This window comes from Pelodiscus sinensis, chromosome 19 (genome assembly GCF_049634645.1).
Source record: "Pelodiscus sinensis isolate JC-2024 chromosome 19, ASM4963464v1, whole genome shotgun sequence".
Classification (NCBI taxonomy): Eukaryota; Metazoa; Chordata; order Testudines; family Trionychidae; genus Pelodiscus; species Pelodiscus sinensis.
In genome coordinates this window covers 13,191,880-13,215,816 of record NC_134729.1, presented here as the reverse complement: position 1 = coordinate 13,215,816, position 23,937 = coordinate 13,191,880, and the positions used below count along the sequence as shown (strand labels likewise).

General features: G+C 61.5%; 1 protein-coding gene across 5 annotated transcripts in view; it reads left to right on the top strand.

Moving 5' to 3' along the window:
- The first annotated feature begins 7,516 nt into the window (after nt 1–7,516).
- The window catches only part of MAST1 (microtubule associated serine/threonine kinase 1), a 45,296-nt gene continuing 28,875 nt past the window's right edge, over nt 7,517–23,937 (top strand). Inside the window, exons 1-3 of one of the 5 annotated variants that reach the window (XM_075902399.1) lie at nt 7,517–7,952; nt 15,413–15,444; nt 22,944–23,032. In XM_075902399.1, the coding sequence (XP_075758514.1) occupies nt 7,914–7,952; nt 15,413–15,444; nt 22,944–23,032 (160 nt within the window). In that variant the 5' untranslated portion in view covers nt 7,517–7,913. Of the gene's footprint in view, nt 7,953–15,412; nt 15,445–16,473; nt 16,626–22,943; nt 23,033–23,937 lie in introns of those variants that run through there. The other 4 variants (XM_075902401.1, XM_075902402.1, XM_075902397.1 and 1 more) reach the window with 4 other exon arrangements.

The following is a 23,937-nucleotide window of genomic DNA, read 5'->3' as shown; positions in this document are numbered from 1 at the left end:
TTTGGGAGGGAGGGAGGGAGGGGCGGGGCCGGGGTCTGGGAGCATGAAGCCCGGCCTGGGAATGGGGGTGTCGTAATAATGCAGGGACCATTTCTGTGGAGGCACAGGCCTGGTGCTCCCCCTGGTGGCCGGGCAGGGGGCATTGTACTTGCCTGGTGCTGAGATGCAGCCACCTCTGGGGTGGGGCACGGGGACTGTTTAACAGCCCACAGCACAGCTCAATCCAGGGCGGGAAATGCAGTCTGGGCGGGGAGGGTGTGTGTGTGTGTGTGTGAGGAAGGCTTCCTGGAGGTGGGCGGGCAGAATTTTCTCACCGCAGGGATCTCCTTCCCCCTGTGGTTGTGGTGTGGGCCATCCCTGGCCCAGAGAGAGAAGAAGGTCAGGTCTCCCTACCAATGCATCCAGAGGGGTCAGGGACCTGAGACCCAATTCCCCCTCCTCCAGTTACATCTGCCCTTCTAATGGTGATTAACTCCCCCGTCTCTTTCTGGGTCCTCCAGGGATCACTGGGGTGCTGCATGGCCAAGTTCCAGTCTTAATGTGTGTGGTGGGGGGGGGGGGGAGTCAGCAGGATCTGGACAGACAGACAGACAGATCCCTGGCCACAGGGAGGGGCCCTACAATCTGACCCACTTAATTTACAAAAACAGAACCTGTCTGGTCCCAGCCATTGGGCCACAGGGGGGCTCAAAAGAGCCGTTTGGTTCCGTGCACCAACCTTCGCCTGAGGGCATGGAGGCTGCTCGCTCTGGGAGGGGAGTGGGTTCCAATGGTTAGAGTGGGTGGGGTGCTGGGATAGGAATCAGGACTCCCTGGTCCTGTCTGCTGATCTGGCAGGGCTGTGGCTAAAGGCCTGTGTGGGACGGACCTCCGCAAACCTCATGCAAGAGGCCGCCCTTGACCCCAGCCCAGGTCTCCAAAGGGCAAGGCCAGTGTCCTTTGTGGGGGCCTGGCTTGCAGAGTGTTTGCTACTGGGGGCTGCATGCGCTGGAGGGCACCAGACGGTGGGGTGCTCTTGGGGAGCTGACCACAGCAAACAGTCCTGGCTTGCACTTCAGAGGCCCCAGGCAGCTCTGGGGATGTGGCTGATTCCCCCCATCTCATGGCTGGGTTAAAGGCTCCAGTGTGGGGTGTGGGAATGGGGCCTCGGAACACATGGCACTGGGAGTCAGGACTCCTGGGCTCCATGCGGACCACTGGGGGGGAGTGGGATCTAGTGGTTAGAGCAGAGGTGGGCACAAGCCGGGAGTCAGGACTGGGCTCTCTGTGGGCCACTGTGGGTGGGAGTGGTATCCAGTGGTTTGGGCAGAAGAACACTAAACCAGGTTTCCCTGGTTAAAGTCTGAGTCACAGCAAGGCTTTGTCTCTTGCCCTTGCTCTGTACCTCAGTTTCCCTCTGTGGGATCCCTAAGTGAGCAGGGCTAGCAAAGTGTGTGGTATTACCAGGGCTTTGCTGACAGCTCCTTGGCACAGGTTGGGGGAAGGGGGACAATGTTCTCTCTAATTTTTTCCATCCATGTGCAGAATAAATGTTGTTCTGTGCACCGAGATGTGTGCAGATGTGCACCACCAATAAAAACACATGATGCGAGCTGTGGGTGCTGTGGACACTCTGTCATGATTATGAGGGTTAGCCAGCATTCTGGGGATTAAGGGGTTAACTACACCTAGCCAGGTGGAGTGACCAATAGGAATGTAGGTGGGACTTTTCAAACTGGGACAAAGGAATTTGGGTTTTTTCTTTTTTTTCTCCCTTTTGTCTCCCGAAGAGTTCTCTGCAGCTACAGAGAGGGACAAGCATGTCTCTCTCTCTCCAAGGCACCATTCTTCATTTTCTGTAAGTAGGGTAAAGTTTAGGTAGTTTCATTAGGTTTTATTGTTTTAAGGATTGGGTATGGGGTCTGAGATCTGGCACTGTTTAAAAGATGTTTTGGCTTTTCTTTGTAACTAAGTTCTAGGCCCATGGAGTTTCTCCATGAGTATATTTTGTTACCTTCCTATCTAGTCATTATGCCTACAACTCAAAAAACTTGTGCCCTTTTTAAAAATCCTGGGTTCTCAAAATAATCCCACCGCTATGCCACCATGTCATGGCTCCTTCCCCACTCTGGCATGATAAATGCAGAAGTGGGGGCCAGCAAGTGTACCCCAAAGCCTTATCTACCAGGTTTTAGTATAAAACTTCCCCCAAGATCTTAAAAACCTAGATCTTGGGAATAAAACTTCCGCTGCCACCACCCAAATGTTGCTAAAGAAACCAGGGGAAAGATCATTTGGGAAATCTTACCCCTAAAATACAAATCAGGGCACACAATTAACCAATGCCAGGTTAATAAAAAGAAAAGAAAGAACTTTTATTATTACAACACACTCTGCCAATTACCTGGGTGGCACTTGAATCTCTCAAGGGTGGCCGCCCATGTGCTCAGCTTACAGGGAGCACAGAGGTGACGGTTGCTACATCCTCTGTCCTCCATGCCCATAGAGCTGGCCTGTGCCCTGGGAACAGGGGCGCTGAGTGGCTTGCTCTGGACAGGCATCCTCACTACTTTGAGCTCAGTGAATCTGGCAGGGAACTGGCCTCTGCTAAGCGCCAGCTGGGATTAGCAGGTAGGGGCTGGGAGCCGCTGTGCCAAGGGGAATTAGAATAGCGTGTGCCATCTGGCTGGGGCCAGTCCCGGTGGACCAAGGCAAGCACTGGCCCAGGGGCTTCACCAGCTCCTGATGGTCAGCAAGCCGGAAAAAGCTGGGTTCATGGGCTGCTTTTCTCTGGGGCCTCCCCCTGCTGTGAGCCCCTAGTCCCCCGCCCCTCCCAGAGCCGGAAATAGAACCCAGGAGTCCTGCCTCCCAGACTCAGTCTCTGGCACTAACCTTGCGGACTGCACGCAGGTGGGTCTCCCAGGCTGTAGTACAGGGATTGGCCCCTAGGGAGTGACAGAGCCACGTGGCATTTCGGGGGGGACGGGACAATATTTGGGGTCTCCCTAGTCCTGGCTCTGAATGTGTTTTGCCTGGAAGGGAACCAGTGGCGGGAGGGGTGGACTCGGGCTCCGAGCGTCTCTGCTGTTCGAACCCCCGGGCCTAGAAACACACGCACTGGGTGGGTTTCGACCAGGCAGCCAGGGGGAGGCGAGAGAAACCAGGAACCCGCCCCCCGAGTGCCGGGAGAGCGCCCAGGCTCGCCTTCAGCACCATGGACAGCGCAGGGTTCAGTTCACGGCTCTGCCTCAGCTTTGGGGGGGGGGAGGAGATGAGCGGGTCTCACACTCCTCCCCCCGCTCTGTCTGCTTCTCCCTGCATCTCCCCCCCCCCACACACACACACAGTGAGTTCTGGGCTCTGCACAGGTACCCGGCTGTGCCAACCACTGGGAGCCCCCCCATTGCCCATATGTGGGCATGAACATGCAGCACCCAGACTCACCCATGCATGCAGTCAGGGATCTCTCTGCCCCATCCAGTAGCCAGTCTCATTGGACTGACCCCTTTAATGTGCTGGGCACCAAGGACCCAGGTGGTTCAATGGGGCAGGCCAATGGCCTCAAAGACGGGGCCTTCAACACCCAATGAGCCTGCCTCTCTCTGCAGCTCCCTGCACAGCATCTGTCAGCGCACACTCTAGCCAGCCACTCGTTGTCACCTGGCGGCACACACACACACACGGACTGATACATGCAAACACACTCCCACTGCCAACCAGACACCTGCCTCCTCAGGCGCAACACGCACACGTACCCAGCCACTCCCCGCCCCCTCAGCCCACAGTCCCCACACGCAAACACACCTACTGCCATCCCCCATCCCAGCCCGGCACCCCCTCTCCCACCTGCAGGCCCCACTCTGCTTCCTGGACCCACCCCCCAGCTATTGATTTCCTTTAACCGCCCCATTAGGCCATGGATCCGCCTGGCCACCCATCAAGTGCAATTACAGCGCGGACAGAGCCCATCGACCCAACAGTGCCTGGCTGGCCGTGCCGAGGCTGGCGCAGGAGAGGCGTGGGTGCTGGCCCAGACCATGAACTGCCCTGGAGACCAGACGCCACCAGTCATCTCCGACAGCTGCCCTCTGCAATCGCCATGGAGAGCAGCGACGCCTGTGCTTGAGTCTCCCCGGAAACCAGGCCCCCATGGTCTGGATCTCCTTGGTGATGAGAGTTCCATAGTCCCCAGTCCGCTGGCAGCCAATGACCCACGTTTGCAAATCTCCCTGGTTGACAAAAACGAATTGTTCAGGGTCGTGACCTCCCTTTTACAGCTCTGAAATGCAGCAATTCCTGCCGCACGGCGCCCCCTAGCCCTGCACTGGGGTATGACATCACTGGCTTCCAGGGGAGAGCCTCCCGACTGAGCCCCCCCACCTCGCTCCCTGTCGCACAGCGCCCCCTAGCCCTGCACTGGGGTATGACATCACTGGCTTCCAGGGGAGAGCCTCCCGACTGAGCCCCCCCCACCTCGCTCCCTGTCGCACGGCGCCCCCTAGCCCTGCACTGGGGTATGACATCACTGGCTTCCAGGGGAGAGCCTCCTGACTGAGCCCCCCCACCTCGCTCCCTGTCGCACAGCGCCCCCTAGCCCTGCACTGGGGTATGACAGTCAGCACTGCCTGCTAGGGGAGAGCGCTCCCTCCTGAGCTCCCAACCTGCTCCCTGCCGCACAGCGCCTCCTAGCGCTACACTGGGGTATGACATCACTGGCTGCCAAGGGAGAGCCTCCCGACTGAGCCCCCCACCTCGCTCCCTGTCGCACAGCGCCCCCTAGCGCTGCACTGGGGTATGACATCACTGGCTGCCAAGGGAGAGCCTCCCGACTGAGCCCCCCACCTCGCTCCCTGCCGCACAGCGCCCCCTAGCTCTGCACTGGGGTATGACAGTCAGCACTGCCTGCTAAGGGAGAGCCTCCCGACTGAGCCCCCCACCTCGCTCCCTGTCGCACAGCGCCCCCTAGCGCTGCACTGGGGTATGACAGTCAGCTCTGCCTGCCAGAGGAGAGCGCCCCCTGGAGAGGCCCGTCCCGAAGCAGCAGCCTCATCCCTAGTGTGCTCAGCGAATTCAGAGCATGCGGCGGGGGCAGAGGGGCAGATCACCCCCCCCCCCCAGCACAGCCTCACTCCCCACTCCCGGGCCAGGAGCCAGGCGGCCTCCCCTCAGCAGCCCCCACCACGCCGCTCCGGCCTGCAATAACGCAGCGCCCCATGAATATTTCATCCCAGATAATTTCCTTGACGTGGCTGCGGACGTGAGTCCATTAGCGTTGGGCTGGGAGCCTGGAGTTTTCTAGGCCACAGAGCAGGTGGGGGGGACAGGCGGGTGGAGCGGGAGTGTAGAGGTGTATGCCCCCTCCCCCACACAAACTGACCCCTCTGGATAGAAAACTCACCCCCAGCCCGCCATGTCCAGTGCTGGGCCCCCAGCCCCTTATCTCAGACCCCCTCGCTCTTTCCCTTAGGTCGAGGGAAATTCCTGGACCGGCCCTTTGTTGCAGCAGGGGGTGGGGGCCGCGAAGCAGCGACAGCTTGGTAGCTCTTCTAAGAGCAGGTACACCCCCGCTCTCCCCCCACGAACAGACACGGGCTGATCGATAAATAATGCATCCGGCTCTTACCATATGTCCGGGCAGGCGGGGGAGGGAAGAGCCGGGCAGGCGGAGGAGAAGGGCGAGGCCGGGGACAGGCCGCGGAGGGTGGGGGGGAGAGGTGGGGCAGGGGAGGGCTCCAAGGGCGGGTGGTAGAGGCAGAAGGGGAAGGAGGAAGCTGCCAGAGGAGGAGTCTGGGAAGAGCTGAGTTAGGGCGTTACAGCCTCCTGGGTGCCCCCGGCTACCCGCGCTGTCAGCGGAGGTAGCCAGCCCAGTCCGGCGGTGGGCTCCGGACGGGAAAGGGTTAAACAAGTAATCCTGCCCTTAATCCGAACGCAATTAGCTTTGGGAGAACCTTGCTCCCCACCCCCAACCCCTGGAGCTGCCCGGTTCCTCGCGGGAGGACGTGGCTGGGAGTCTAGCCCTCCTGGGTTCTGCTCCCAGCCCCGCCGCTGACTCACTCCGTGACTCAGTTTCCCTGCCTGTGAAGCAGGGATAATAATTCTCCCTTTGTCTACAGGGATTATTGCGCTGGTCAGGGGGGAGGCTGTCTCTCCTGGGGGGCTGGTCTCGGGTGGGGTCTGTGTCGCACTGCTTGGAATCGCCCTAGTATCCGCTAGCCGTGCTGGGCCCTAGCTGAGCCAGGAGCTAAACCACCCGCATTGCTGTGTCTACATTAGTACAGGTGGGGTCAGCCGGAAGGGTTGGGGAGGATGTGACGTCTTGTATGGCGACAGGGACAGAGTTAAGGGGATTCTAGGGACAGGGCCTGAGGGAAATGGGGGATAGTGGGTGGGAGGCAGCGGGCAGGGGCAGTGACTGGGGGTAACATTGAGGGCAGGGGATGTGTGAGTGCAGCCGCAGGGGAATGGTAAGACATAGGGGTGTGAGGAGGCAGCAGCAGGTGTGAAGGGGCGGGGCACGTCGGGAGTGCAGGGGAGGATGGTAGGGGACACACGGGCAATGCATGTGAGGGTGACCCAGGTGAAGCGGGACACATTGGGGAACAGGCTGATGGGGACCCATAGGTGGTGGGAACAGAGGAGGTGGCAGATGGTACAAAGAGGGTACATGGAGTGCACACGGGGGTAGCGGATGAGGGGCACAGGAGAGGTAGCGGGGAGCACACGGAGGGTCCATGGGGTGCGCCCGGGGGGAATGGGGGCACACGAGGGCAGTGGGTGAGGGGCACAGGAGAGGTGGCAGGGGGCACACGGAGAGTCCATGGGGTGCGCCCGGGGGCAGCGGGGGCACACGAGGGCAGTAGGGGAGGTGGCAGGGGGCACACGGAGAGTCCAGGGGGTGCGCCCGGGGGCAGCGGGGGTACACGAGGGCAGTGGGTGAGGTGCACAGGGGAGGTGGCAGGGGGCACACGGAGGGTCCAGGGGGTGCGCCCGGGGCCAGCGGGGGCAAACGAGGGCAGCGGGTGAGGGGCACAGGGGAGGTGGCAGGGGGCACACGGAGGGTCCAGGGGGTGCGCCCGGGGGCAGCGGGGGCACACGAGGGCAGTAGGGGAGGTGGCAGGGGGCACACGGAGGGTCCAGGGAGTGCGCCCGGGCGCAGTGGGGGCACACGAGGGCAGCGGGTGAGGGGCACAGGGGAGGTGGCAGGGGGCACAGGAAGGGTCCATGGGGTGCGCCCGGGTGCGGCAGGGCCGGTCTCGGGGCGCAGAGGGGCCGGGCCGGGGGCTGTCGCCCTGCGGCACTAGAAGGGTTAAATCCCCCGCCCTGGGGGAGGGACGATCCCGCGGTTGCCGCAGCAGCGGGGGCCAAGCGGAGCAGCCCCTGTCCCCGGGGCCCGCGGCGGCAGGGGCTGGCGGGGCCGGGCCGCCCAGCCGGGATCTCCGGGTCCCCTCCCCGCCGCGCGGGAGCAGAGCCGGCAGCGCGCGGAGGCCGCTTCATCCCCTGAGCCGGGCGGGCGGGGACAGCCGGGGGGGGGGGCGGGAGGCCCCGGGACCCAGGGATCCCCCCGCCAAAGCGGGGCCGCGGGAGCTGGCGGGCCGGAGCCGGGCGCGCGGGAGAAGGCGGCCGCGGCTGGCGCTGATGGAGCCGGGCGCGCACCGGAGCTGATCCCCGCGGGGGGCTGCGGGGCGTCTCGGGGAGCGCCGCTGAGAGCCCCGGCGGGGTGGGGGGCGCGCACCTGAAGCGCCCCGCCCGCCCTGCCCCCCCTCCGCGCTGGGCAGCTGGGCCGGGCGCCCGGCTCCGCGCCGTTGCCAGGCCTGTGGGTGCCAAGTTTGTGTCAGGAGCCGTGAGGGAAGGAGCCTCGCCCCCCCCCTCCCGCAGCCACCACCCCTCCCTCGGCTCCGTCTGGCTCGGGGGCCGCCCGGGCCCGCTGGCTGGGGATGGACGACTCGGGGATCATCCGCAGGCGGCGGCTCCAGGTAAGGGGGGGCTGAGACCCCGCGCTTGGCACGGGTGGGGGGTGCTCTAGTATCACCCTGCCTGCCCCCTCCCCTGCTGGCTCCGTGTCGGATAGGGGAGCCCTGTAGGATCCAGGCGGCCTCCCAGCACCCTGCGGGGCTTCCCTATGGGTCTGCCTGGGTGCCCCCCCCAATATCCCCCGGCTCAGATGGGGACATTGATACCTGGGGTCTCACTTGGTGGGCAACCCTAGGAGAGGGGTTTTTGGGGGGCTGGCCCCTGCATCCCTTCCTGCAGTGCCTGGGGTGCCCTCCATCCCCTTGTGCAGGGTCCCCCATTCTAAGAGTCACTCCCCCAGCCAAGGCCATGCCCCCCCCGGGAAGTTCCCACGGGGGCAGGGGAACAGTGGGTGGGTGCTGCAGCGCGTGGGGAGTGTTGGTGGATTATCTGGCATGAATTGGACACTGGGGGGGGGGGGCAGTGCCAGAGCCAGGCATGAGATGCTGGTGGAGAGAGAAAACGAGGCAGCAGGGAGGGGTGAAATGGGGCGGGGGGCACAGCCCATCTGGGGGATCTGGCTGTTTGGGGTGGGCAGCAGTGGGTGCGGCTTGCTCTGGTGCCAGGTGATGTCTCCCTAGGCAAGTCACTCCCTGCCTGAGTGGGCAGGAGGGTCCATTCTGCAGCTGGTGTCCGGCCAGTGGTTTTTGATGGCCAGTCAGGTGTGGGGGGGTGTTGGCATAGGGTGGCAACAAGAGCAAATGGTCTCTGTTTGGCCACCAAGAAGGGAATGGGGCCTAGTGGTTAGAGCTAGTGGGTGGGGTGAAGTGGGGAGTCAGACCTGCCCCTGATTCCCCGTGAGATCTTTCCCCTCCCCCATGCCTCAGTTTCCCCCTTTGTGCAGCGAAGATCATAACCCCGGCACCCGAGGAGGGAGGGAGAATCCGTGATGCCTCCAAAGTGTATTGAGTTGGGTGGGGCCAGCGCCATCCCCATCTGTGGTTATAAGCCATTTGGTGGGGTACAGAGGGAAGGGAGGGGCCACAGTACCTTCCCCCTGCCCCCATGCCCAGTATGTGATGTCAGAATCCTACCCACACTGCTAGCACCTGAGATGGAAACCTCCCTCCCCCACAGGGCATGCAGGCCCCTTGGGCCCGGCCTGTCGGCAGCTCCACCAAGGCTGTAAACATGTTTGTTTCATTTCGGTGCCTGTGGATCTTGGCTAGGCTGGGATGTGACACACAGTGGGGACTAGATCCACTGGCCCACTCTGCAGTGGGGGGCATGAACCTCCTGGCCCATTTCCAGTGTGTGGGGGGGGTCACTCCGGTTCCCGCATCACCCTCACCCCACTATGCAGCTTCAGTCCTGGCTGGTATCCTGCCCAGAACTGTTAAACCATCCCCATGCCCCGCCCCAACGTAGGCCCCATAGTCCTGGGCCATGTCCCGTCCCCTAGCCCAATCCAGAGCAGCCTCAGAACTGCTCTAACATCTTCCCCTGGCTGCCGGGAGGCAGGGCATAGACAAAGCCATGTACTCTGGCCACATCCCTGCCATGGCTGCCAGGCTGCCAGATGGAGACCCTCCTCCCCCATTCAGGATGAGCCTTGTGGGGTGCATTTTCCCCATGTTCAAACTCCTTTAGGCTGCCCAAGTGGCCAAGAAGGGTGTAAATGAGGCCTGGGCTTAGAGAAAGAGGGAGTGAGGTATGTGCAGTGAGATCCAATGGCCACCTCCCCCCCAGGGGGCCTGCTTCTGGAATCCTGCCCCCTACAACAGTGGGCAGTGCCAGTCCCTGTTGAGCATCGGCACCCACAGCACTGCCTGCTCTGAGCTGAGCCCAGGAAGGGAACCGTGGGAGGGCCTCCTCACTCCTCCCTCTCTGACTACAATCCCCAGAATGCCTCTGGGCTGAAACTGACTTGCAGGACTCACTTGTGGAGCCACAGGTGGGGGAAAATAAAAGACACCCCCACCCCCAGCTTTGCAGGGAGGTGGCTGCTGTTTCTTCCCTTGCAGATTCAGGCCTCCTGGTGTGAAGCGTAGGGTGAACAGTGACAATGGAGACATGGGCTTGCTAGGCAAGGTCAGGGAAAGATGTGAGACCCCTGCAGCAAGTGGGGTAATCTGCTTGCCTGGAGGTCTCCTCCTGACCTCTGATTGCTTCAAGGCCTGTAGCATGATGGTGATGAGACTTCCTAAAATTGTCATCACTGTTGTGACCATTTTGCTCCTCTGGAATCATTTCTTTAAAATCTCCCTTTATAACTCATTCCTTCCGCCCCTCACCCCCGCCCCCCAGTGAGTTTATTTTGCTTTTCTCAGGGTCTCTTTCTGGTTCAATGGTACCAAGTGGTTAAAAGGGGCTTTGGCTTTTAGATCAGAGCCCTGCCATGCTTAGCCTCACAATCTGGGGAAACTGAGGCCCAGAGAAGCAAAATGCCTGGCTTAAGGCAAACCACAGTAGAGTTGTGAACTGAACCTAGGGGTCCCAGCCTGATGTCTGGAGCACCCAATTATCTGTAGCTGTCTCCAGAGTCTTAAGGTGCAAGGCGGAGCTGCACTGCCCAAACGTGGGATGTTGGAAATTAATAGTCTCATTATTAGATGTTTTATGGTAGTGCTTAAGAGCCCAGTTGTGGACCAGAACTGCAATGGGCTGAGTGTGGTGCGCTATTGATTAGGAGAATTATGGTAGCACCTAGGCACTCTACTATGGCTCAGAACCGCAATGGGCTGGGTGCTGTATGAACACTGAGCAGACAGGCAGACAATGGGTGGATTCAGGAAGACAGGGGAGCCCCCAGGGAAAAGGATTCTCAGTTTTGCACCCGGGTTACATCTCGGGTGGCTGAGGTCCTGGTGCTGGGAGCGGCCGAGCTGGGGCTTTGCTGGCACTGTTTGATCTCGATGGCTGTCTGCCTCGTGCTGAGGCTGGGAGGGGCCGGGTTTGGGGCAGGAGATGAGCGGCACCAGAAATGTGCAGCTGTTAATTTGCCATGACCGGGTTCTTTAGCCTGGTGCTTCGTCACCTTTTTGTAGCCGTGCTAAGTTGTGGGGGGGGGGGGGGGGATTCCTGCGCCAGTTGGCTGCAGCCTGCTCTGGCCCATAAGACAAGCAAGTCCAGGCTTGCAGCTGTGGGCTTGTGCTTGGGGGGTGGGGGGAGTGTCTCAAAGGGGTCACGGCCTAAGCAAGGGCCTGGTCCTCTTTGTTTTATAGCAGGGTGACCCTCCCCCTCTGGGGCTGTGGGTGTGGTGATTTAGTGGCTTTGGCATTTTTGTGAGGCAGCAGGGAGGGGTTAGCCCCAGGGTCTCTGAACAGGGCAAACTCTGGTCACGGTTCCCCCCATGGCGTGAAGGATTTGAATACATTTCCTGTGCTACCTTGTGAGGCTGTGAAAAAACTGCCACACCTCGCCCCCAGAGCCGGCTGCACGGGGCAAGGGATCTCTGTATAAGCAAATCCCAACCTTTCCCCCAGACGTGGCTGGATTTTGGTGCTGGGTGAGGGATCCCTACGTGAACAGCCTCCATGCCCTGCACCTCATTTAATAAATGGGGAAACTGAGGCACGAGGTGGTGTGGGCCCAAGTCTGTCCCACATGGCTGGGAAGTTGGAGGGTGTGTCTGTGGCAGGACTCAAAGTGCCAGGGCGGGGAGGGGGGTGTCCCATGGGGATATGAGAAGGGGGGAGCCCTCCAGCTGCCGGTGACACAAGTCAGTTGAATGCAGGTTTTGGGGTGGGGCATGACTTTTACGGGGCTCTCACATGTGCAAAGTGTCACTGTGCAGGGCATGTGGGGGTGGAGGTATGTGTGGCTGCTATTTGTTGTGTTTGGGAGAAGAGGGCTGTGCCAGGCATTCTGGGGGTGTGGGGAGGGGACTGTGGGTTGCTGTCCAGGGTATTTGAGATGCGGTGGGTATATGTGGCCATTGAATGCTCTCTGGGCTGTGTGGGGCAGGCAGGGGGTTGTGGGGCACAGTGTGGGGCATTGGAAGGGGGTTGTGGGGGATATTCAGGGTGTCTGGGGCTGAAATGCAAGAGGTCTAGAGGTGCTGGGAAGGGGCATTTGGAGGCATTTTGCCCTTGCTGGGGGGTGGGGAGTCAGCTGCCAGGGCAGCCCGACCTTGCCCCTCTCCCCCACCCTGGAGTGAACGATCAGCTGTTCTGGGAACAGACGGGCACCGCCCAGCCTGCCCCCTTCCTGCTCTCTGGTGGCGCGGGAGGGCGAGGTCCGCCCCCATCCCTATGAGATCCTGGGGCTTCCAGTAGGGGGCGCTGCGGGAAGCAGGACCGGCGCCCTAACCGAGGGGGAACCAGGCTACGCCAGTCCTGACCTCTACCAGCAGGGGGCGCTGTGAGGGGCTGGACGTAGGGCGGGGAGGGGGCAGATTTCAGGTAATGGCCAGGTCCCAGCGGCGGTTCCGGGAGGGGGGGGCGCCTGTCACTTTAAGGGCCGCGCACTCCGCACACTGCGGGGGAGGGGAGCCTACGGTGCTGCAATGCGACTGGAGGCTCCGAGGCCCGATCCTGCCAGGGGCTGAGCACCCTCCCCGTGCCCCGTGCGCCCCAGTTCCCTTCTGGCCTGGCCCAAAGGGGAGGGGGCGATTTAACCCCTGCGGTGCCATCTTGGGGCGCTCAGGCTGATGCGCCCCTCGAAATGGGATCCCGGCTCCGGGCATCAGTGGGGGTGGGGGGGGGGCGAATATTTTCCTCCCAGCTGAACTGGGATCGTGGGAGGGAGCACGGGGGGGCGGTGCACACACGTGGGGGGTGAGGGTGTTGTATACTGGGGCCGTGCACACACGTGGGGGGTGAGAGTGTTGTACATGGGGGCAGTGCACACACGTGGGGGGTGAGGGTGTTGTACACTGGGGCCGTGCACACACGTGGGGGGTGAGAGTGTTGTACATGGGGGGCAGTGCACACACGTGAGGGGTGAGGGTGTTGTACACTGGGGCCGTGCACACATGTCAAGGGCTGGCGGGGGAGTGTACACACACACACACACACACACACACACACACACACACACACACACACACACGGCATTGTTCTGCACAAGGATACACAGAAACGTCACAAAGACTCAGGGAATAGTTTCCAACACAGACACATGGAAATCTCACTCACAGGCAGACAGATTTATTCCAAACATGGTGGGTTGTGGTGCCTGCTCTGGGGAATTTTACACACAAAGGGAAAGGCTGCGCACACACAATTAAAGACTACCCCACCAAGCGCTGGAAAGGAACATATAAGGGGAATTGTTCTGTACAATAATCGAGGTGGAAGAATTCACACACATAAACACACACATGCATGCACCCCCACCAGTGAGTGTTCCCCAGAGCCCCCCGCTTCCTCTTTTCATCCCCCTCGTACCCACACTACTCCACCCCTTTGTGTTTACACATCCTTGCACTCCCGTTCTCCCTTACCCTGGCATTCATCCACACATGCAGTCATCCTCCAAGTCACACACACACACATTCTTACACTAGCATATGCACGCACATGCACACCAACACCTAAACACACACACAGATACACACATGCACACCAACACCTAAACACACACACAGATACACATATGCACACCAACACAAAACCACACATGAGCAGATGTACATGCCTACACACACAAATGCACCCGTGGACACATGCATGAACACATGTGCTCATAGCCACAGACGTAAGTGCAGACATGCACAGATACTCACATGCATGAACACAGGTGTGCACACACAGAGACACATACATGCATGCACCGCACAGACAAGTGTGCACACAGAGACTCATATGTACATGCACAAATATGCACATGCACAGAGAGACACATGTGTGCACACATAGAGAGACACATCAGTACATGCACAGCAGACACACGCACACACAGCTATTTCCTGTCTTCCTGGGGGGTGGAGGCAGGGGCCTGGAGCGAGTCCATTTCCTTTCCACTCCCTGGGTGTCACTGGTCCCAGGCTCCCCAGAGGCACCCTGGCCCTGCCCTACTCAAAGCCACACAGATCACAGGGCCTGCAGCTGGAATTTACACTTGTGGTGAATGGTTGTGGGAAGGGTGTTACAGAGAATGGGGAAGAGCTGTTGTTTCAAGTCAGGGCTTGGAGAGGGGAGTGGGGCCTAGTGGTTAGAGTGGGGAAGCCAGGACCCCATGGTTCTATCCCCACAGATGGGAGGAGAGTGGGGTTTGATGGATAGAGTAGGGGGTTGGGAGCTAAGCCTGCTGGGTTCTGGTTCTAGGAGGGAAGGTGGGGTACAGTGGTTAGAGCGGAGAGCAGGGGGGCTCAGCACCCAGTGGAGTTCACCTCATTGACCCCTTACATGTCCAATGAGCGAGATGTCTGTCGGCCTCGGGTCACGCTATAAACTGTGGCTCTGCTAGAGATTCCATTTTCTCCTGTTGGCTCCGAGTCTGAAACGCTTGGGTCCAGGCCCTCCAAGGTGCTGTAAAGATCTGGGCGTTTGGGGGCTTGGGGAAGGCGGGATGCAAAATTCATACTGGGGGCAGGGAACAGATTCCTGGTCCCTCCCAGGATGGGGACGTCCCAGAATGTTTTCTGCTGAACTCCTGACGTGGGTTGCGCTCAGAGCTCTCAGGCCAGTCAGCCCCGGCTGGAGCCAGGAGAGGACTCAGACAGACAGGCAGACACAGTCAGACGGACAGGCAGACACAGTCAGACAGACAGGCAGGGCGCCAGGCCCCGTGAGGAGGCAGCCGGGTGTTTTAAAGCTCTTTGCTGCGGCGGCCGGTTACTGCAATCAGGGCCCTTGGCCACATCCCCCCTCGCCCCCTGCAGCTGCTGCTGGCCAGACAGAGTCAGTGTGGATGGGACAGTCCAAGGGGGCAAGGCAGGAGGCTCAGCAGGGGGCGCTCTCCCCTCTGTCCTGATCCCAGAGGGTGCTAGGGGAGGGTGTGCTGCAGGCAGCAGAATGGAGGGATCAGCTGGTGGCACTTCCCTGTTCAGCCTGCCCAGGGCAGCCCTAAGGAGCTGGTTTGGGGAGGGGGACTCCGTCGGGTGCACTCTCCACTGCCTGGCAGGACTGGGCCCCCTGCCCCTGCGCCAGGCTATGGGGCTCTGTATTGCTGTTGCCTTTCAAATGAGCTGGAACCCCGAAGCTTGGTCACGAGAAGTGGGGGTTTGAGACCCATATCCCGAATTCACACCAACTGGGTTGAATCTTGTTTGTATCTTCTCCTGGCTCCTGCCAGTAACAAGAAAACACAGGGTTTTCCTTGTGTCACCAGCCCCCTCACTCAGGTCACCCAGAGGCAACCGATTCTCAGTACCCGGCCAAAGGTCCCTGTGCCTCACCCCAGAAGTGGCTGCATCTCAGTTCTGGGAGAGGGATCACTCTATAAACAGCCACCGGGCCCCGGCCTGTTAGCTCCAGGCGGGAGACCCCTGTGTGGTGTGAGCTCAGGAATGGCCCAGGAGTAATTTCTTGTTTTGCAGAAGGACCTGCCACTGCCTCGGAAAAGCAGCAGGTGAGCCCCCATCGCTGCGGTGTTTGTCCTGGAATTGGGTGCGACCCCCTAAGGCCTCCCTGCAGCAGCCTTGCAGGCTGACACTGTCCCTGGGACAGGAAAGGAAGGGGTTAATCTGTGGTGTGGACAGAGGGCTGGGGTGGGTGAGGTGTGGGAATGCACACCCAGCAAGGCACACCACCATCCACAAACAGAGCCACACCACACAGCCCTGAACAGGGCCACATGCACCATCCAACCCACACCATACATACCAGCCCCATGTGTACCTCACACATCACCACACCAGGCGTGCCCCTGGACAGACAATACGTGCAAACCCACACACCATGTACTCACTCAGTCACATACACAATGCCATGTAAATACCCACCCACTCACAGACATAGACACAAACATCCCAGATGTACAGTCATCCACACACCCTCTGTACACAAACACACACTCCTACGAAATGGGGACAACTTCACCCACCACCCAGCACACACACACACGCCACAGACACCTGGGCCATGTGTGTGTTTCTGTGTCTTTTCTCAGGGAGTGTGTGCGCACTAGGGTGTAGCTGTGTTTGGGAGGATGGCACCGTGTGTTTGTGTGTGTGATACAGGGGTGGAGGTTGGCTCTTGCTGGAGTGTCTGTGTGTGTGTCTCTGGAGGCTGTGTCTGTGTATCTGTGTGTTCCTGGAGTGTGTGTCTGTCTCTAAGTGCGTGTGTATCTTTGTCTCTCTGCCTTTCTGTGCTTGTTGCTGAAGGGTATGTGTGTTTGTCTCTCTGTGTGTCTCTCTGCTTGTGTGTGTGTGTGTCTCTTTGTGTGTGTGCCTGCCCGTGTGTGTGTGGGTCTGTGTCTGTGTCTCTGTGTGTGTGGGTCTGTGTCTCTGTGTGTGCGGGTCTGTCTCTGACTCCCCATCGCCCCTTTGCCCCAAGCCCCGTTTCCTTCCCGCTGCATCCTGCGGCGCCCCCGAGCCGAGCCCGGCCCCCGACACACCCCGCCCGGCCCCGCCCCGCGCTCAGCGCCGCCCCCCGGCTCCGGCTCCTCGGCAGCCGCTCGCCGCGCCGCGCCGGGCTCGGCCCATGGCGGCCCCCGGGGGCGATGTCTGAGCCCCCGCGCGCGGCCCCGGCCGAGCTCCCGCGGCCCCGGAGTCTGGACGGCGGCGGCAGCATGTTCCGCCGCAGCAAGAGGTAGGGCGGGATCCGCCCCTGCCCCGCCCCTCGGGACCCCCATCAGCCCCGTCCCCCTCGACCCCTCCCCTCCATCTGCACCCCCATCATCTCCCCTTCCCTCTGCCCCATCTGCACCCCCATCACCTCCCCTTCCCTCTGTCCCATCTGCATCCCCATCACCTCCCCTTCCCCCTTCTCCATCTGCACCCCATCACCTCCCCTTCCCCCTTCTCCATCTGCACCCCATCACCTCCCCTTCCCCCTTCTCCATCTGCACCCCATCACCTCCCTTCCCCCTCCTCCATCTGCACCCCCATCACCTCCCCTTCCCCCTCCTCCATCTGCACCCCATCATCTCCCGTTTCCCCTCCCCCATCTGCACCCCATCACCTCCCATTCCCCCTTCTCCATCTGCACCCCCATCATCTCCCGTTTCCCCTCCCCCATCTGCACCCCATCACCTCCCCTTCCCCCTGCCCCATCTGCACCCCCATCACCTCCCCTTCCCCCTTCTCCATCTGCACCCCATCACCTCCCCTTTCCCCTCCCCCATCTGCACCCCATCACCTCCCCTTCCCCCTTCTCCATCTGCACCCCATCACCTCCCCTTCCCCTTCTCCATCTGCACCCCCATCACCTCCCCTTCCCCCTGCCCCATCTGCACCCCCATCACCTCCCCTTCCCCCTTCTCCATCTGCACCCCATCACCTCCCCTTTCCCCTCCCCATCTGCACCCCATCACCTCCCCTTCCCCCTTCTCCATCTGCACCCCATCACCTCCCCTTCCCCCTCCTCCATCTGCATCCCCATCACCTCCCCTTCTCCCTGCCCCATCTGCACCCCATCACCTCCTCTTCCTTCCCTCCCCCATCTGCATCCCCATCACCGCCCCCTCCCCCGCCCCTCCATCTGCACCCCGTCACCTCCCCTTCCCCCTCCTCCATCTGCACCCCCATCACCTCCCCTTCCCCCTGCCCCATCTGCACCCCATCACCTCCTCTTCCTTCCCTCCCCATCTGCATCCCCATCACCTCCCCCTCCCCCGCCCCTCCATCTGCACCCCATCATCTCCCCTTCCTCCCTCCCCCATCTGCACCCTATCACCTCCCCCTCCCCCGCCCCACCATCTGCACCCCATCACATCCCCTCCATCTGCACCCTATCACCTCCCCCCATCTGCGCCCCATCACCTCCCTCTCCCCCACCCCTCCATCTGCACCCCCATCACCCTCTCTCCTCCCCCTCCCCATCTGCACCTCCGCACCTTCCCCTTCCCCTTTCCCCTCCCCACATCTGCACCCCCGTCACCTCCCCCTCTCCCCTCCCCCATCTGCACCCCATCACCTTCCTTCCCCCTCCTCCCTTCCCCCATCTGCACCCCCATCATCCTCACCCCCAGCAGCCTCCTTCCTCCCCACTCCCTCCCCATTATCCTCCCTTCATCCCTTCCTTTCCTCCCCGTCAATTTCCTCTCTCCTTCCTCCATCTCCTGTCCTGATCCTTCCCCTCCCCCATCCTCCTTCCAGCCTCTCCCCCCTCCATTCTCACCTCTCCATCCCTATCAGCCACCTCTCTAGCCCCCTCTGTCCCTCCAGCTTTCATCCCTCATCTCCCCTCCCCCTTCCATCGCGGCTGCTCCCTGCTCCCCCCCTCCCACTTCTCCAGTGGCTCCAGGTATTTTTGCTGGGGGAAGGATCCAGACTCATTTTGTCTGCCCCCCCCCCCCCCCCAGTGACCACCAGTGATGGGTCCAGGGCAGATGGGGGGACGTGGCAGTTTCTTTGGAGTCGGGGGGGGGGGAAGAGGCTGCTAGTGGGGGCCATGCTCAGAGCTGGCAGGGACAGATTCAGAGCAGGGCGGGGGGGGCGGTGCTGGTGATGGGGCAGGATCCTCCCTGACAGTGGCTCTCAGGGAATGTTGGGGGGAGGAATCAGCTGCCGCAGCTGCGTCACAATTAGGAATGCAGCTTCCTGGTGGGGAGGGGGGGTGAAGCTGGGAATTTGGGGGATCAAAATGGGGGGAGGGGACAAGCGCTAGAGACTTTGACTTGCTACAGGAGCGAACATCAGGGCTCGGTCCCTCAGTCGATGCACCTGCAAACCCCAGAGACACCCCTCCCCCATCCCTCCTACCCCCCCAGCCCAAGAGACACCCCTCCCCCATCCCTCCTACCCCCCAACCCCAGAGACACCCCTCCCCATCCCTCCTACCCCCCAACCCCAGAGACACCCCTCCCCCATCCCTCCAACCCCCCCCAGCCCAAGAGACACCCCTCCCCATCCCTCCTACCCCCCAACCCCAGAGACACCCCTCCCCATCCCTCCGACCCCCCCAGCCCAAGAGACACCCCTCCCCATCCCTCCTACCCCCCAACCCCAGAGACACCCCTCCCCATCCCTCCTACCCCCCAACCCCAGAGACACCCCTCCCCATCCCTCCGACCCCCCAACCCAAGAGACACCCCTCCCCATCCCTCCGACCCCCCCAACCCCAGAGACACCCCTCCCCCATCCCTCCAACCCCCCCAGCCCAAGAGACACCCCTCCCCATCCCTCCTACCCCCCAACCCCAGAGACACCCCTCCCCATCCCTCCGACCCCCCCAACCCCAGAGACACCCCTCCCCATCCCTCCGACCCCCCCAGCCCAAGAGACACCCCTCCCCATCCCTCCAACCCCCCCCAGCCCAAGAGACACCCCTCCCCATCCCTCCAACCCCCCCAGCCCAAGAGACACCCCTCCCCATCCCTCCAACCCCCCCAGCCCAAGAGACACCCCTCCCCATCCCTCCGACCCCCCAACCCCAGAGACACCCCTCCCCATCCCTCCTACCCCCCAACCCCAGAGACACCCCTCCCCATCCCTCCGACCCCCCCAGCCCAAGAGACACCCCTCCCCATCCCTCCTACCCCCCAACCCCAGAGACACCCCTCCCCATCCCTCCGACCCCCCCAGCCCAAGAGACACCCCTCCCCATCCCTCCTACCCCCCAACCCCAGAGACACCCCTCCCCCATCCCTCCGACCCCCCCCATCCCCAGAGACACCCGTCTCCCATGCCTCCATCCCCCCCAGCCCCAGAGACAGCCCTCCAGCCATTATCTATCTATCTATCTATCTATCTATCTATCTATCTATCTATCTATCTATCTATCTATCCCAAGCACATCTGTTTCTCTCTCACACACTCACAATGCCCTTTTGCTTGGAGGTGGGGGTGGTGGAGGGGTCCTTTGGGGTCAGTCTGGGGTGAGTGAGGGGAGACAGGTATGGAGCCAAAGGAGGATCTGGTGGGTCTGGGCACAGTCGGGGGAGTTACACTGTGTGTGTGTGTGTGTGTGTTCGCACGGGTGTGCACACAAGTGAGTCTGCAGGTGGGTGTTTGTGGCGTGTGTGTGTGTATGTATTCAGGGTGCTTGTGTGTGTCTGGGACTGTGATTTTTCTGTGCATCTGCCTGTCTGTCTCTTGATGTTGTTTACTTGCACACACGTTACAAGTCCCGGTTGGTGTGTGTACGTCTGTGCGTGCGCAGCTGTGTTAGCTTGGGGTGGGGCATGCTGGAGCAGCATCAGTGTCTGTGTGTCCGTGTGTGTCCGTGCCTGTGCATGTTTGTGTTGGGCTATGCGTGAGTGTGTGCCTGAAGATGTGTGTTTGTGTTGGCATGTGTGTGTCCTTCTGTGTGCGACAAAGAAACAGCTGCAGGTCCCTGGAGGGAGCGTGTGTCACTGTGTGTGTGTATGTGTGTGGTGTGCAGTATGATGGGAGGGGTGGGGGAAGGGCTGATACATGTTTGCACGTATACTGATCAGTGCACACACTGGTGCACACACTCTTGCTTGTGCACACACTGACACTTGCACACACGCTGACACGCTTGCACATGCACTGACACACACACGGCTTTCCCAGTGGGTCCTGTTCTGGCTGGGATCAGCTACGCCGGCTCCCTCCCATTGTTGGAGTTAATGAGCTGCTTAGCGGGCTGCATCGCCATGGAGACAGATGGACAGACAGGGCATCTTCAGGGAGACAGGCAGCGCATCGCTGTGGAGACAGGAGATAGACAGTCGGGGCTTCTCCAGGGAGACAGGCAGCCACCAGCTCCACACCTGCTAGGGCACAACACATGCACGGAGTGACACACACCCTCACAGCCAGACCTCACCCAGGCACCACACATCACCTGCAAGAGTTACCCGATGACAACCCCTGCCCAGTCATACCAGATACACCCGGCCAAGCACATGGGAGGCAGACACAGCCTCACGCATGCTGAGACACAACCGATCCCACTCATCCCGGCTTCCGACAAACAGACACCCACCCGCTCACACACACTCAAACACCAGGCGGACTCAGACACCGTCACACACTCACACACACAGACACACACAACCTAACCACAGCTGAAACTTGTGACCCTGAGAGCAGTCTGCTGGTGGGGAACCCAGGGCTAGGCTGGCAGGGGCTGCAGGTCGGGAGTGAGGGGCACTGGCAGAGCCGGGGGGGAGCCCAGGGCTAGGCTGGCAGGGGCTAGGAGTGAGGGGCACCAGGGGGCAATCTTAGGGCTACTGGAGCTAATGTGAGCAGCCACGAATGGGCAGCTGCGTGCGTGGCGTTGTTCACGAGCAGGCTGCTAACTGACCTAACGATGGTTGTTCCAAGACAGCTGTGCAGGCCGGTCCTGGGGGCTCTGGGTCCAGGCTGCCCCCAAGGTCCCAGGCTGGCTCAAAGTCACCAGCCATGGGCACACTTCCTAGGGCATGGGCATCTGTCTGCTCAGGCCCAAGATGCAGGGCAGGTTGGGGGGCAGGGCGCAGGGGGCTGAGGTCTCGGTGCCATGGAGACGGGATACTCTGGGGTCTGGTAGTTGCTGCATCATGGCCTGGAGCTGGCCCCAAGCTCGGCGGGAATTGCCCCTGCAAAGTGCAGCAGAGGGTTTATGACACATAGCTGAGGATGCTCGTCCCAACCGACCCACAGCCCCTGACTCCCGACCCACAGCCCCTGCCAGCCCAGTCCTGCCGGTGCCCCTGACTCCCGACCCACAGCCCCTGCCAGCCCAGTCCTGCCGGTGCCCCTGACTCCCGACCCACAGCCCCTGCCAGCCCAGTCCTGCCGGTGCCCCTGACTCCCGACCCACAGCCCCTGCCAGCCCAGTCCTGCCGGTGCCCCTGACTCCCGACCCACAGCCCCTGCCAGCCCAGTCCTGCCGGTGCCCCTGACTCCCGACCCACAGCCCCTGCCAGCCCAGTCCTGCCGGTGCCCCTGACTCCCGACCCACAGCCCCTGCCAGCCCAGTCCTGCCGGTGCCCCTGACTCCCGACCCACAGCCCCTGCCAGCCCAGTCCTGCCGGTGCCCCTGACTCCCGACCCACAGCCCCTGCCAGCCCAACCCTGCCCACCCCCAGCCCAGCCGGTGCCCCTCACTCCAGAGGCTCCTGGGTTCCGTTGCCAGCTCTGTGTGACCTTGGCTGGGTTATGTTTCCCACCAGCTCTGGGGAGGAGCGTGGCAGCTGGGCAGGAGCAGCCCTTGAATCTGAGTGACGGGCTGGGAGGGGCATAGCGGGGCGAGAGGGTTTAGACAGATGCTGGGTCAGCTCATGAGGCTGGGGGGAGACAGCCTGGAGCCCGTTAATGACTGTGGAGTCCCCGGGGGTCAAAGCCAAGCAGAGCAGTGGGGGAGGAGAACCCAGGAGTCCTATCCCCAGCCCCCTCCCACCTGCTCACTCTAACCACTAGCTGCCACTCCCCCCGGGAGCTGGGAATGGAAGTTGTCATTGTGCCCTCCCAGATGCTGAAGGATATAAGCACTGGGCAGCCCGGCCCTGGGAGGGGAATGGCATCTAGTGGCTACAGCAGGCAGCCCAGCAGCTCTGGTCCTGGGGCTGGACCCTGGCCAGTGCCCCTTGGTGCCATGGGGGGATTCAGGAGGGGGCAGTGCTCGTCACCTGGCATCTGTCCCTGCCACTCCCCCCCCCCCCCCTGCCCAGTTGGTGTGTCTGGTTTGTCAGTTCCCGTTAGAAATGGCACAGGGATAAAATCCAGAGCCTGGAGCAGGGGCCGAAATAGAACTAGAGGGGAGCAAGCGCTTAGCATGGGGTGAAGGGCTGGAGCCAGGCTCGGGGAGTCTAGTAGTTACAGGGGGGGGGGGCTGGGAGCCAGGACTCCTGGGTTCTAACCCCAGTGCTGGCAGGGGAGTGGAGCTCTGGGTTTCCGGCTCTGGAGCTGTCCCTGTGAATCCCCCTTGATCCCCTGCTGGCTCCTGGGTGGGGCTCAGCCTCCTTTCCCCCCAGCTGAGTCCTGCCCCCACCCGCCTTCCCTTCCTTCTCCGCAGCTGTCGAACCAGCAACAGGAAGAGCCTGATCCTGACCAGCACGTCCCCGACGCTGCCGCGGCCCCACTCGCCCCTCCCGGGCCACATCGGTGAGTCCCCCCGGCCTGGGGCGCCACCTGCCCGTGTCCCAGCAGGGAGCTATGGCCTGAGGCCACTGGGGCGGCTGCTTGCCCTGCCGGGGCCCAGCTGTGCCTGGGGCTACCCCGGCACCCACCGGTGCGAGAGCTCTCAGCTCTTCGTCCAGCTCCATCCCTGGAGTCCAGCGTCATGTAGCACGGCATGCGTCCGTCCGTCTGTCTGCTCCCCACTCCAGTCATCTGTCCATCCGTCCGTCCGTCCACTCCCCACTCCAGTCATCTGTCCATCCGTCCGTCTGTCCACTCCCCACTCCAGTCATCTGTCTGTCCGTCCTTCCGTCCGCTCCCCACTCCAGTCATCTGTCCATCCGTCCGTCTGTCCACTCCCCACTCCAGTCATCTGTCTGTCCGTCTGTCCGCTCCCCACTCCAGTCATCTGTCCATCCGTCCGTCCGTCCACTCCCCACTCCAGTCATCTGTCTCTTGGTCCATCCGTCCACTCCCCACTCCAGTCATCTGTCCATCCGTCCGTCTGTCCACTCCCCACTCCAGTCATCTGTCTGTCCGTCTGTCCGCTCCCCACTCCAGTCATCTGTCCATCCGTCCGTCCGTCCACTCCCCACTCCAGTCATCTGTCTGTTGGTCCATCCGTCCACTCCCCACTCCAGTCATCTGTCTGTCCGTCTGTCCGCTCCCCACTCCAGTCATCTGTCTGTCCGTCTGTCCGCTCCCCACCCCAGTCATCTGTCTGTCCGTCCGTCCACTCCCCACTCCAGTCATCTGTCTGTTGGTCCATCCGTCCACTCCCCACTCCAGTCATCTGTCTGTCCGTCCTTCCGTCCACTCCCCACTCCAGTCATCGGTCCGTCCGTCCACTCCCCACTCCAGTCATCTGTCTGTCTGTCCATCTGTCTACT